Source organism: Pithys albifrons, chromosome 2 (genome assembly GCF_047495875.1).
Source record: "Pithys albifrons albifrons isolate INPA30051 chromosome 2, PitAlb_v1, whole genome shotgun sequence".
Taxonomy (NCBI): domain Eukaryota; kingdom Metazoa; phylum Chordata; class Aves; order Passeriformes; family Thamnophilidae; genus Pithys; species Pithys albifrons.
Genome location: NC_092459.1, coordinates 81,543,900 through 81,558,605, shown reverse-complemented (window position 1 = coordinate 81,558,605; position 14,706 = coordinate 81,543,900). Strand labels below are relative to the sequence as shown.

General features: G+C 41.8%; 1 protein-coding gene across 1 annotated transcript; it reads left to right on the top strand.

Moving 5' to 3' along the window:
• Positions 1 to 548: 548 nt before the first annotated feature.
• On the top strand, positions 549 to 6,773 carry DPY30 (dpy-30 histone methyltransferase complex regulatory subunit). The gene is made up of 5 exons (XM_071575274.1): positions 549 to 656; positions 1,103 to 1,177; positions 1,264 to 1,311; positions 3,138 to 3,280; positions 6,488 to 6,773. The coding sequence occupies exons 2-5, from the start codon at positions 1,142 to 1,144 to the stop codon at positions 6,558 to 6,560; spliced, it is 300 nt and encodes a 99-aa protein (XP_071431375.1). The 5' UTR covers positions 549 to 656; positions 1,103 to 1,141; the 3' UTR covers positions 6,561 to 6,773.
• The last annotated feature ends 7,933 nt before the right edge of the window (positions 6,774 to 14,706 follow it).

Genomic DNA, 14,706 nt, shown 5'->3' with positions numbered 1-14,706 from the left:
GAGTGCCTGGGAGAAGAGACCAACCCCCACCCGGCTGGAACTTCCCTTCAGGTAGTTCTAGACAGTGATGAGGTCACCTCTGAGCCTCCTCTTCTCCAGGCTAAACAACCCCAGCTCCCTCAGCCTCTCCCCATAGGACTTGTGCTCCAGTCCCTTCACCAGCCTTGTTGCTCTTCTCTGGACCCGCTCCAGCCTCTCAATTATCTTTCCTGAACTGAGGGGCCCAGAACTGAACACAATACTCAAGGTGTGGCCTCACCAACGCAGAGTACAGGGGAAGGATCACTGCCCTGGTCCTGCTGGCCACGCTATTTTTGATCCAGGACAGGATCCCATTGGCTTCAGCCAAGTCATTTTTCGTGACCACCACAGTGAGCTCCTCACACATCAGCCCGCACTGGTTACGAGCACGTTCCTGGGACACAAACCCTCCCAGCGTCAGCGTTTCTCCATGGTTTATGGGAGAGACAGACTCCCCGCGGGCTCATTCCCGACGGCACCGGGAATGAATGCCCGCCCCGCGCAGGCGCAGTAGCGCCGCGGGGCGGTGGCGCGACCGCTGCCCTGACGTCAAAACAACTCGCGACACGTCCGGGGTTGCTGCGGAGCGGCTCCTGCTGTCCCGACACCTCGCTGATCCCGCCGACTGACCGCCGGTGAGAGCCGTGCCGCGGGGCCGCCCTTCCCCCGCGGAGTGCCTGGGGCACGGCCGGGGGCGGCGGCCGCACGTGTGTCTGGCCCGGCCCGGCCCGGCCCTGCCCACGGCGGGGCTCGGGGCGCTGTGGCGTGAGCGATGTGGCGGATGGGGGGCACGGACGGACGGAGGGTGAGAGGTGGCTCCGTCTTCCGGCGGGGAGGAATGCCGTATTTGCTAACCCCGGTACCGCTCTCTTCAGCGGACCGGACCCGAACCTTAGGGCACTGCTCGGTTCTGCGTGCGGGAAAAGTGCATTCAAGTTTGGCGCGGGGGGAGCACAGAGCAGCTCCCTCTGCTCTCGAGTAACTGCCTTAACAACCATTAGTGACCAAGTGAGGCACTAGCGCTTAACCGACACTGGGCTTCATCTCAGCCTGCTGACCGGTGTTTGTATTGCCTTCCAAGATTGTCCTGCACGTCCCAGCGAATTCCACTTTTCAAATTATGGAGGGAGAACAGATTATGGAGGGACAGCCACAGGTATTGCAAGAATTTTTTTTATGTGTACAATGCTACATAAATAAAAGGAGCATTTCTGTTTTGCTGACCATGTTGTTATTTTACAGGTTCCAGAAAATCCACATTCTGAATACGGTCTCACTGAAAATGTGGAGGTAACAAAGATGTTGTTGCTGTGTAGTATGGTGGAAGTCACATTCCTGATGAAGGGGAAAAGTGTTGAGTCTTGATCTTAACTTCAGCAAATGTAATGTTCCCATGAAAGTTAGATAGAAATTTGGCAAACTTTTGTCTCTTGCATACATGGGTATAAATATATTTTTGTTGTATTGCTTCCATTATACTAAATGGTTCTGAAGTTGATAGAGCACCTTTTAATGAGAGGATGCTTTTTAAGGATCCTATGATTGTTACCTATTCTATTGCTATCTATAATATATACATGTAATCTATTATGCCACAAAAAAGCCATCTGGACTTTTATTTTAGGGAGGGGAATAGAATGAGCTGATGGAGTTTCTATAGAAGTATCAAAGGGAAAGGTTCTTTTCATACTCTTGTCAATAGAAATATTGCATCAGAATTATTCAAACTATCTTGAATTACTTACACTGAAAAGGAGTAGATACAATCCATTCTCTCACTGTTGGTAGCAGTGTGAGTTAGAGAATCACAGGATATTATGAGTTGGAAGAGACCCAAAAGAATCACTGAAGTCCACCTCCTGATCCTGCACAGGACAGCCCCAAGACTCACACCATGTGCCTGAGTGCATTGTCTAAACACTTCTTGAACTCTGTCAGGCTTGAGGCTGGGGAGCCTGGTCCACTGATCAGCTACCCTCTGGGTGAAAAGCTTGTTGCTAAGATCCAGTCTAAACCTCCCTTGTAACAGTTCTGTGTCATTCACCAGAGATGAGGTGTCTGCCATTCTGCTTTGCCTTGTGAGTGGGCTGCAGACTGCAATGACATTTCCCCTCAGTCTCCTTCAGGTTGAACAGACCAAGTGACCTCAGCTGCTCTTCATGTGTCTTCCCCTCAAGGCCCTTCACCATCTTTGGTGCCCTCCTTTGGATACTCTTTAATAGCTTTAAATCTTTCTCATATTGTGGTGCCCAAAACTGCACACAGTATTTGAGGTGAGGCTGCACCAGCGCAGAGTAGAGCGAGACAATCACCTCTTGACTCTATAGCATTTATTTATTATTCCTTGTTAAAGAAAAGCCTTCAGTCTCCCTCCATTATAAGCTCCTATTCCATGCTAAGCTTTTGCAGAAACTATTCTTGAGCATCTTTCATGACTCATCTCCCTGATAACTGCTTGTCTGTAATGCCTCAGCTTCCACCGCAGAGCCATAACATGTTGGTTACATTGGTCCTGTATCGGTAGATTCATGTACGTTGCGTTGAATACATTTGGCTTACTGGCAATGGTAGGGTATAATTTTTTAACTACAGTTAAGAGTGTAAGATGATTTTTGACCGAAAAGCACATGGAAGCATTTTGCATGTATTTGCTTTGAAGTGTCCATCTGTACTTGAATAGAGCACAGTCTCAAAGTACCTGACTTTAGCAGAATCCCCTTTGTCAGATTTCACTTGAATCTCTTGTACTTTTAGGATCTTGTGTTAGAGGCTTATGCAAACAGGAGCCATGTAATTGAGACTACTCTTGTTAGCAGTCATTTCTGTCTTACTGGTGTAGAATTCAAATCTGTAACTGCAAAAGCAGAAATAAAAATGATACAGATTGGATGTCTTCTGTTTTAGAAGACTGTGAACTTCCTAACATTGTTTCTCCAAGATATAAGAATTTTACACAAAGCTCCTCTGGATTAGGTTTTTGTGCAAGGAAAAATATACACTTAAATTTTCTTACAAGATGTAAAGAAGTTATTGCCAGTGACTTGCAGGGAGATGGGTACTTTGTACTTTCAAATTGCTATTACTAATGTTGATTCACGTTTTATTTTGTACTCCAGAGAATAGTAGAAAATGAAAAACTAAATGCAGAGAAGACATCAAAGCAGAAGGTGGATCTTCAGTCATTACCCACACGTGCCTACTTGGATCAGACAGTTGTACCTATCTTGCTACAGGGACTTGCTGTTCTTGCAAAAGAGAGGTAAGATGTTTCAGTGTCTTTTGTTCTTAGGCAAACGTAGGTCTCAAACTCGGGTGGTGCATCACCTTTCAGGCCTTGCACACCACACGTGGTTCAGCTAGTTGTAAGAACATCATTACACAGGTTTGTGAATCTGTGTATTGCTGTGATTGACTGTGCAGGGTGTGTTCCTCACTTAGGTGCTTATCGTGCTTATGAGGTGCACATGGCATGGTAAGAGTTACTTCATTAGCAATCTCCCAGTGAGGTGTGCTACCATAAAAGTTGTGGAGGGAAAAATGAGGGTTTTTTTATTAATTTCATCATGTAATTCACCTTACAAAAGCAAGGCAAGAAGTTGTTCTGGTTCTGAAGATTTCTGTAGTGTGGAATTACAGAGATCTGCTTGCCATTTGAAAGAAAGCAAGACAGATCAGGCCCGACACGTGTCTTTGTCAGAGATTAAAATGCTTTCTACAAAGTGAGGCTGACCTTGCCCTGTCAACACAATCAGAAGCAAACTGATAGTTTATCCTCTGAGTAATTATGCTGTGGAGGTGCCCCAAATCTCTTAGCAGTCAATGTAGACTGATATCCTTCGATAACAGCCAAGAGCTGTTCCTCTTGGGCAGACTAATTTCAATCCTTTTGCTGTATTGTCGCTAGTAGCAAGTAGTACTGCTTGGAACCATCACGCAATTTTGCCAGAGTAACACAGTCAAAAGCTGGTATAGATGACCATAGACACCATAGTGCCTACAGTCAGAACAACCATCAGCAGTGTCTTAACTTCAGAAGGAGTTGTGAATTTGAACTGCAGGGTCCAGACAGCTAATAGGCAAAACTAGGCACCTAGGAAGGTCTGTGCAGTGTGTACAACTTGAGCAGTGTGCAGATTGTCAGCTGAAAGCTGTGGGAGTTCTGCTGCACACTCAATGTAAAACACAGCCTGAGGTACAGTTACACTCTGGATACTTGTGTTACTGGCAGCCTTTTTCTTGACTCTCTCTTTTTTTTTTTAATTTAAATTTTCACTATGGAAGAAGCTTTTTTTATGGGGGATTCATCACATAAGTGAAACTGGAACACTGATAGAAGAGGTTGGGGAATGTATAGGTATAAAACCTAACAGTATCAAACTGGCAGATCAAATTGGCTGTTCATTGGAGCATAATAACCCTTCAGGAGTGAGAAAGCTGAATTATCAGCTCTGCTGTATAATCTTCTGATTAAAATTGAAGTGGAAAGTAACTAATGAATGCCAAGTTCTTTTTCTAAGGAATATAGAAGTATTCAGGGAACAGCCCAGGACATCTGATGACTATGCTTGGAATCTGGTAGAAATTATCCAGGGTAGTGAGCCATATGGATCTATTACATATTTGGGAGGTGTCAACACAATTTTTTGTCAGGTGTCATGAGTGTCCTAAGAGTTTATTGAAGGAGTCAGCAAGCACATGTAAAGAGGAATGCAGATGATACAGTCTGTTTACATTTCCAAAATGTTTCTCACACAGCCATTCACTAAAAGCTTTTAAAGGGAGTTAGTTGCTGTGGAATTAAAGGAATATGTCTGTATATGGGTGGAGAACTGATTGGAAGATGCAAGACAGAGGATAGAACAGTGAATTTTTATGGTGAAATAAGCTCAACACTAGAATCATAGAAAGGATAATTTATAACAATTTGAAGAACAGACTGACAGAATTTTGTTAATGAAACTGAATTTTACAGCATAGGTTAGGGGGCTTTGTGTTTCGGTTTCTTTTTTAAAGTTGATGACTTGTAAATAATTGCATAGGAAAGTCGTAAAACTCTCAAGACTGCTATGAAAAACTGAAACTATGACAAAAAGCAAAAGATTGAATCCAAATAAATAAAAAGTTGTAGACCAAGGAGGGCAGTAATAAACACTAGTGACAAAATGTTAGTTTCTGAGTTGACAATTACCCTTATGAAAAAATATCTTTAAACTGCTACGTGTGTATTTCAATGTATTTCTCTAATAAAAATGGTAAGACTTGGAAATTGAAGGGGTAAAAACCAAGCATAATGTCACTATTTAAATTTATAATGTTCTTGTCGTTTTTGTATTATGTGTAATTCCAATTCTCCTGTATTCTGGTAGAATGTGAAAATACAAAAAGAGCGACAAGGTGATCAGAAGTATGGAATGCTGTCTGTACAGAGTGACTGAATAGATGATACCTAGAAAAGACAGACTTCTCTGGGGATTATATCAGGAATCTATTAAATCATGACAGCATAGAGATGATGAATTGAGAGGGACTGTTTATTATCTCTTCTGATACAGCAATCAAAATAAGCCAAGCAGGTAGCAAACTTATAATGAACTAAAGGAGATGAACCTTCATAGGTCACATAATTAGCCTATATTTTTTTTTGCCTTAGGGTTCAGGTCATTAAGGTTTTATTTGTGTTCAAGAGGTCAAAACTGGAGATGAATCCACCCAGGACTATTAAGGGTGCTAGCTCAGAAATTGGCACATGCTTGGGAGCCAAAAGGATGGTCCATAAAAATATCTTTGTGCATTTCTTCCATTTTTTTATGCTCTACAGGTGTATTTGCTCAGTGCCAGACCTTTGGTCTGACCCAGTGTGGAATAATTTTGTCATTCATTCTGTGGACAAAATCCAGATTGGCAGGATTCATGCACTGTGTCTGGCGGAGCTTTTTTGAAAAGATTACAGACTAAAGCCAGTGATCAAAAGTGTTTATTATTGACTACTTTTAAGTTACAGCCCTTCTCAAACTTGAAGTTTTATTGTGTTCATTTCAGTTGCTAGAAACGAAAACAACTGTAATGCACAAACCTAGACAGTAACCTCTGAAAGAAAATGAAGCTAAAAAGCACTGACAGATTCATTTTTACTTTATATAGCATGAGTTAAAGAAATAGACAAATGCATGTCACATCCAGTCATGTCCACACAGTATTTATGCTTACAGACTGTACTCTAGTTGTACCTATGTAACTGTAGCAATTTAGTAACATTGAACCAACAGTCACTAAGACTCCTGTTTAGAAACTTGCTCATCAGACATCAGCTGGAAATTTGGAGTCACTCTAGGTAGTTGGTCATCCCTAAATCATTGCTTACAAGTGTTCAGGAGGAGTTATGTTGCTTTTAAGGGACAGTTCTTCAGCTACCTGATTTCATATAACAAAAGCTAATTGCTTCTAATTTGCTTTTCTTTCATTACAGACCACCAAATCCCATTGAATTTCTAGCAGCATATCTTTTAAAAAACAAGTCACAATTTGAAGACCGAAATTAGCTCCGTAAAAACGAGGAGAGTTTGGCTGCTAGACTGAAATGCTCATTTGCCTCAATTTGTTTTCTGCTGTAAAAAACCTTTGGCCATGTTGTTGTCTTTCTTAACTGCACAATTTGCTTTGAGTTATTTAATAAAGAACACTTTACATTTAATTCGTTTTCTTGTTTTAAAGTAGCTATTAAGGGACTTTCAAAATAAAGTACTGGAACTGCACTACTGGATGAAAGTCTGGATAATTCCATGGGGCTACATCACCTGAATGAATGAAACAAAGGGCAGCAATTTATTATGGAATCACATGGGTGATAATGTATATAACTTAATTCCCTCCACATGCAACATGCCTAAACAGAAGGCAAAGAAAGAAAGAACTATTAGAATTTATTGTGAGGAAGTATTGACTAAGTAGAGAGGACAGAACTTGCTTCACAACACCAGGAAATGGGTTTAGTTAAAACAGAATCACAGAATCACAGACTATTCTGAGTTGGAAGGGACCCACAAGAATCATCTAGTCCAACTCTTAAGTCAATGGCCCACATAGGGGATTGAACCCATGACCGTGGCATTATTACAACCAAGTTTTAACCAACTGAAAACAATTTGGTCCAGCAGGTGAAGAGATCACCTACAGACAGTGGCCAGTGTTTCACACATTTACATTAATGAGGTGTGTTGTTCAGCACTTGGCATTGATCTCCTGTACTGGATTTATCTGAAACAAAGCATAAAGTTTGAAGTAACTTATAAAGGTACTGTAATTCAGTTGTCTGTACTGCTACCCCCAGCTGGAGTGATCTTTCTCTGTCAAAAATGGAATCATAAAATTGGAATAGACCCATAAGGATCATCAAGTGCAACTCCCTGTTGTTCACAGGACTACCTAAATTGTGTGACTAAGAGCATCATCCAGATACTCCTTGTACACTCACAGGCTTAGTGTTGTGACCACTTTCCTGGGGATCCTGTTCAGTGACCAACCACCCTCTAGGGGAAGAGTCTGGACATCTTTTTCTGATGTCCAAGATAATGCCAATCTAAGCAGTAAAATACCAAGTAATCTGATTCCCCCTCCCCCCTTGGTTTTACTAAGATGTCTCTTCTTTTGGTTTGGTTTTCCCAAATGTTTATTTAATATCTTTTTCTGACCCCTTGTTTATTTTTCCTGTAATCTCAGTAAAGGCCACAAACCTCAGGGTACAATATAAGAAGCTGGAACAGAAGACAGGATCAGAAGAAAAAGATAGAATAAAGACAGAAAACACTGTGATGTAAAATAACAGTATAAAAGCTCTGAAAATAATAATATTGTGACTGGAGAACTGACTCACTAGGTTATTGGCAATTGGTACACAGCTCTCAGAATTCCCATTTTTGTTTTCTGATATTTCTAACAATGACCATAGTCAGTGTTGTTCATTAGCACCGAATACTGGAATCCAGATTACGCATAGCCCCATTTTTCACAGACTGGGAGAATATCCATAATTTTTTTGACAAGGCTTCAACAGTCACAGGAATGGCAAACTTGGCCTCTGAGAATAGCTAAATTAATCCTAAATTTTTATTGAAAAAAATTGTATTATTGCCATCTTATCATTGCCATTTCCATTCAGTGTTTCTTAGCTAATATCTTTAACATAGCAAGCAGTTAAAACCTTTAAATTAAATTCTCTGCTGCAAGGGTTGAGATTTTTTCATGTGCAATGAACGCCTGCATGTTTTTTGGTAATTATGCATAAATTCCCAAGAGAGAGACAGGTCTCTCATTTGACTTGTTCCTGTAATTTAAAGATACACATTGTATTTGCAGTATAATAAGGATTATTTTCCTTAGTTCTCCGACATGTAGTTGACTTTCCTATGGTAGTCTGAAGATTTTTCTTAACATAGCTTTTCTTCTATCATACTGCAGATACATGGGTGTAAGAATGCCAGAAGATTGAATCTTCAGAGGAAAAAAATTTAACTTTTCAATTGTCTACAGACTTGCAGGGACTGAGGTCTTGCCATTACTCCTAAGAGGAACGTTTTCACTATTTTACATATATCTTAGTATGGTAAGAGGGAAATAATGAATTAGTGCAGTCTAAGAGCAGTATAACTGGGGAAGAAATAAAAATTGAAAGAAACCTGCAATCCTAAAAAGCTTTATTTTGGAAATTGTACCAAAATTGTGGAATGAGATTACTAATTCTATTGCATTGTGGTGAACACAGTCTCAATCAAACCTTGACACTTTAGAAAGATACTGAAAGGATTTTAACAACAGTGTTTTGATTTTCTGGAATGAGTAATAACATTTAAGTGAAGACAAGGAGACACCATAAAGATTTGGTACTGCTATTTTTATTGCATTCCAGGGTTTCATAAGTAACAACTTTGCAAAACTGTAAAAATTGTTTAAGGCAGGGGAAATCTGTGCTGCTCCCCTGTTTCTATGTTGAGAATTTGTGCAAGACCACACAAAAAGAAGCAATTCCACTGTTAATCCTCCCTTGACAGAGCAATTTTCTTATATTGTCATACCTGAATTCAGAATACAGATTTTTTACTTTACAGTAACACCTGTCAAGCAGCTGCACTACAACTCTTGCATCAACCTAGACTCTCAAAGCATCAGTTGTGCCAGTCCTAAGGCACGCTCTCCCTGCCAGCAGCATGCCATCTACTAAAGCAGCTGCGGGTGTCATTGGCACATGGTGTCATCTGCTCTTGTTTCCCCATCTAGGCTAGAGATTTAATTCAAGAAAAAGGCATGTTCACAAGATGATATTAAAGATTTACTACAGCAGCTTTTCTGGGTATGCTTCTCTGAGAAAATAAGTTGAAGTGTTGCTAGCAGCAGTGAACTCACCCGTTCTAAGTATTAAATCCTAATGATTCCTGCAAAGGTACGGCAAGTCAACAAGAAAAGTGCAACCCTTTTCCCTTACTTGTTAAACTGGCTTCATCAGTTGAGATCTACTGCATAGAGAATACTCCATAACAGAAAGAAATAGCAAGTTACTATCTAAATAATCAGATCATACCTGAATAATCCAGTTCAGTTAGAAAAGTAATGATAAAGTCCTAATTGTCAAACAATTTACTTGTTTTAAACATTCCCCACTACAAAACAACAAAAATTCTGTGAAAAGACTTGACAGATACTTGCTATCCCAATTTAATCCAGAAAGAAATTACTATTTTTCCACAGGAAACAACAGTTCTGAATGCTTCAAGACAAATGTATTTAATTTTGATGTACAAATACATGTAGAGTCAAAGCTTGAAGAAATATTTGAAAATGGTAACTTCAGATGTATGGTAGGTCACTGCTAAGCAGCTGAAAGTCATTATTTCTTGTTTTTTGAACAACTATTTTTTTAGTTTTCCCCACACTACCCTTGGTAACTGAGTCAGTATATGCTCCAAAATATGGCAGTAAAATTGAGTAGAAAATAAAATGGAATATCTGGCTTACACTACAGCACACCATGCAATATGACTATTTTAGATCTCCAATATCCAGAAGTTACTATTCAGTAACTGTGACAGAATTATATCTGAGTCATATGCAGTATTTTGAAGGCTGCCTTTTTAACTGCTTCTACTGAGAACATTATTTTTTACCTTGAAGGGAACAGTGACAGAAGAAAGGATTTCCCACTAGAAGCAATTCTGATCAAAGGATTCTACATCCTCATATTCCGAAGCCTGTTACCACCTAAAAATACAGTTTGATTTGCCAAATATATTTTTTTCATCTTCAATTTATCAAGGACTTTCTCCAAAATCAGTACATATCTTTGAGCTATCCGTTTTATTTCTGAAGTGCTGTCACTATTGTAAATGCAGTTGGATCAAAAAAATGTCTCACTCCCGCAAAGACTTCCTAGAAATAAAACAGCTGCTTTCAAACATATGAAAAATCTGAAAAATTCTGAAAGATACCAGTAGTTGAAACCAGGTTGGAAAGGAAACATGAGAAGAATCCCTATGCCTACCAGGCTTGACAGAGTACAGGTTTTGATATATTCTTACCATTGTACTAATTATATAACAAATTATTCTTAGCCAGGCCTTAGCTTGTGTTCCCTAATCAATTTCATAGTCAGGATTCATTTTAAGAGTGACTACATTGCCTAGATCACAGAAGAACAGAATGCCAGCTGTTACAGAAAAAGGCATTTTACCATGATGAAAAGACTTATCAGCACCGTTTCTGCTCATGTTCTCCTTTCTAATACAGCTTTACATGAGGACTTCAAATGTAAATGTGCCATGAATAATTATGGCACAGTTGACTTTGTGCTAGTGCAACACTGCCTAGGCATGTGTTGTATTCCTATTCCCAAAGTGCTTTTAGCTCTTAGTTTGCTTTCCAGTTGTGCATAATAGACCTGTTTTCCGAGAGGAGCCTAAATTGCTAAAAGGCTGCTGGGTGGTTGAGAAGTATTTACAAGATGAATAATTACCCACAGATATTATTTCAGGTGCTATTACATTACACAGGAAATGGAGGTATTTCCCTTGGAAGGACAATGAAATTTGACAGGGGTCTGTTTTTAAGAGTAGAAGGAAGGACTGCTTGGAACAGCAGGTTTCTCAGATGCAAAACGACAGTTTGTAAAGAGAAAAACCTAAACTAAGAGCGAACAGCTTTCTGAGAAGGGAAGGGACAGGAAACCATCACTGCAAAAAGCATGATAGGAAACGAAATAAACCACATGCAGGAGGACAATGAGAGCAAAAACCAAGAGAGCAGAAGACCTTGAAAGCTGGGCCAGCTGAAAATATGAAATCATAGAATCATAGAATCAGTTGGATTGGAAGACACCTCTGAGATCATCAAGTTTAACCCTTAATCCAACCCCACTGTGATTACCAGATCATGGCACTCAGCGCCACGTCCAGTCTCAGTTTTAAAACCTCCAGGGTCAGAGAATCCACCACCTCCCTGGGCAGGCCATCCCAATGCCTGGCCACTCTCTCTGTAAAGAACTTCTTCCTGATATCCAACTTAAATTTCCCCTGGCAGAGCTTGAGCCCATGCCCCCTTGTCCTACTGTTGGTTGCCTGAGAGAAGAGACCAACCCCCACCTGGCTAGAACTGCCCTTCAGGTAGTTATAGACAGTGATGAGGTCACCTCTAAGCCTCCTCCTCTCCAGACTAAACAACCCCAGCTCCCTCAGCCTCTCCCCATAGGGCTTGTGCTCCAGTCCCTTCACCAGTCTTGTTGCTCTTCTCTGGACTCGCTCCAGCACCTCAATATCTTTCCTGAACTGAGGGGCCCAGAACTGAACACAATACTCAAGGTGTGGCCTCACCAACACAGAGTACAGGGGAAGGATCACTTCCCTGGTCCTGCTGGCCACGCTATTTTTGATACAGGCCAGGATCCCATTGGCCTTCTTGGCCACCTGGGCACACTGTTGGCTCATGTTGAGCTTGCTGTCAATTAGTACCCCAAGGTCCCTTTCTGCCTGGCTGCTCTCCAGTCACTCTATGCCCAGCCTGTAGCACTGCAGGGGGTTGTTGTGGCCAAAGTGCAGGACCGGCACTTGGCCTTATTGAACTTCATCCCATTGGAATCAGCCCATCTCTCAAGTCTATCCAGATCCCTCTGCAGAGCCCTCCTGCCTTCCAGCAGGTCGACACTCCCTCCCAACTTGGTGTCATCAGCAAATTTGCTGATGATGGACTCAATCCCCTCATCTAAATCATCAATAAAGATGTTAAACAGGACTGGACCCAACACAGACCCCTGGGGAACACCACTAGTGACTAGCTGCCAGCTGGATGCAGCTCTGTTCACCAGCACTGCTCAATGGAAGGATGTCCACCTGTGGTTTGGTACAAATTAAAATGCTACTGTCACCCTTGCCAGTGGCAAGAGCAGAAATTCCTCCTGTAGTACTATGGATGACAAGCTTTCTCAGGAACATGCAGAAACTGAGGAGAATGTCCTCCAGCTTCCTGGGCTCTGGACTGAGAGTGCTAGTTGATAACAGAGGACAGGGGTTTACCAGGCCTGGCATGGTGTTTGTGCCACATATCTCAAAAAAATAAGAATAAAAAACCTGTGCTTTCTGTGACCTGCTAACACTGAGCTGTAGTGTTCCTCTGCATCTACATGGATGCTGTGTTCAAGTTACATCCAGTAAAAACCTCATCCTAATCTACAACCAATCTAGGAGAGAGAAAACTACACACAAGGAAAAGTTAATGAGGAAAGCAAAGGAGAAGGAAGCTTAAAAATGAAGCACAAGGAGAAAAGAAATCCAGCCAGTTATACAGCAACAAGAAAAGAAATAAATTTAAGAAATTTTAAATGGCAAGCTGAAGAGGAAAAAAACTACACAAAGAAAGGCAGTAAACTCAGAAGAAAATACTCATAAAGTGCTTTTTACTTACTAAACCATCTAGATTACCACTCTGACGTTCTTATATTTTAATTGGAAAAGAAATTCTTAGACAAAATTGAAGACCTTCCTCTAAATGAAAGGAATACCAGATAATTAAAAATCATTTTACCATCCAGCTCCCTTAATGCATTCCTCCTAGCAGAACTATTTTTGGTGGACTGTGGGACAGTGGTGCATCAAAAGCTTGACTATGTCCTGGCATGACCCATTTGTTAAGCATATAATCACAACATTTTTGTTCTCCATGGAGTAAAATTTATTCTCTGCTGCATTTACTTAACGTTATTGAAGGATTAGTTTATTGAAGGATCAGTCAGGAACTATTCTCAGCACTGAAGTTCATGTAAAAGATTTGAGAGGTCTAAGTGGGTATCACAGCTGCCAATCTAGTTTTATGTTAAAGCTGTCAGGTAGGATATTTCTTCCAGTCTGGGCACCAGTTATAATCCACATTAACCTTTTTTCAAGACGCTATTTGTAAACTAAAGAAGGGCAGTCCTGTAGTGTAAAGGAGAGCACTCTGGACTCTGAATCCCAAGGACCTGAGTTCAAGTCTCAGTGGGACCATCCCCTGGCAGTTCAATGCCTCCCTGCCATCCCATCCCGTCACATCTCGGATGCTCAGCAGGGTCAGCCCCGGTTAGTACCGGGTGCTGTGACAGTCCCGAGGACTTCACTGTCACTGTCCAAGCTCACTCGGCCGTGGCAGATGGACCTCAGGACTTAAAGGGTGGGACCAGTTCTGTGCACGCTGTGCCTCACCTAAAAAATCCACTGCGCAGGCTGGAAGGGCACACCCACGTGGGGAGAGCCCTGCCCAAATCTGCGTTCGTGAAGTCTGGCCATACATACATACACACATATACATTTGTAAACTAACAATGGTATACTGTGAGGATAGAGCAGTGAGGGCTACATAAACCAGTAGACATTTGCTAGTATATTCCCATTTTCGTAGGACAATCTATTACAAATATTATTAATTGGACTCCAGTCCTTACTGGCCCTCAGCTGCCTTGGAAGGGCACTGTCACTGGTGCAGAGGAGGACCCTCACTGATAAAAAGGAAACCAGCCATTATCTCTGCAGCAGGAGCCTTTCTTATCTTCAAGACATACTGCAAACAATGCCTTTGTCCTTCGTTTCCTTTGTTTTACTTGAAAAAAAAAATCAAAACCAAGTAAACAAAACAAAAAACCCAATAACCTGAAACCCAAACCCTCTGTATTTTGCATGCCTTTATAACTGCCTGGGGGACTTTTTGAAGAATTACATGACAAAGGGAGACGTGTTTCCTGACCTGGCCCACACCCGTTCTACCCTACAAAGTACCACTCTGCCTCCACACCGCGATGGCTGCAGCGCCTCACCCCTCCTGTCGTGGCTCGCCTCTCTCCTGGGCCCATCTCACACATCACCGCCTGCAATTGCTTTTTTCCCTCCCCCACTTTGCACGGGCCACACTCCCCTTTCCAGTTCTGCCCTGTTAGCTATTCTGAGCCATGCTGGGATGTCTCCATGGCACCGGTCCATTCACCAAGCCAATTAAACAAAAAGGGGTGGGGAAGTATAAGGCTAAGCAGAACAGAGTTCCACACGGCTGTGCTCCCGCGGCCCTCGCTCCCTGCCACGACGCCAGGGCACGGCCAGGGAGGCGCAGGGAAGGATCCTGGTTCAGCCTGGTTCAGACACAGGGGCCTCAGCCCAGCAAACGCCTTGTTCCCTTTAGGAACAG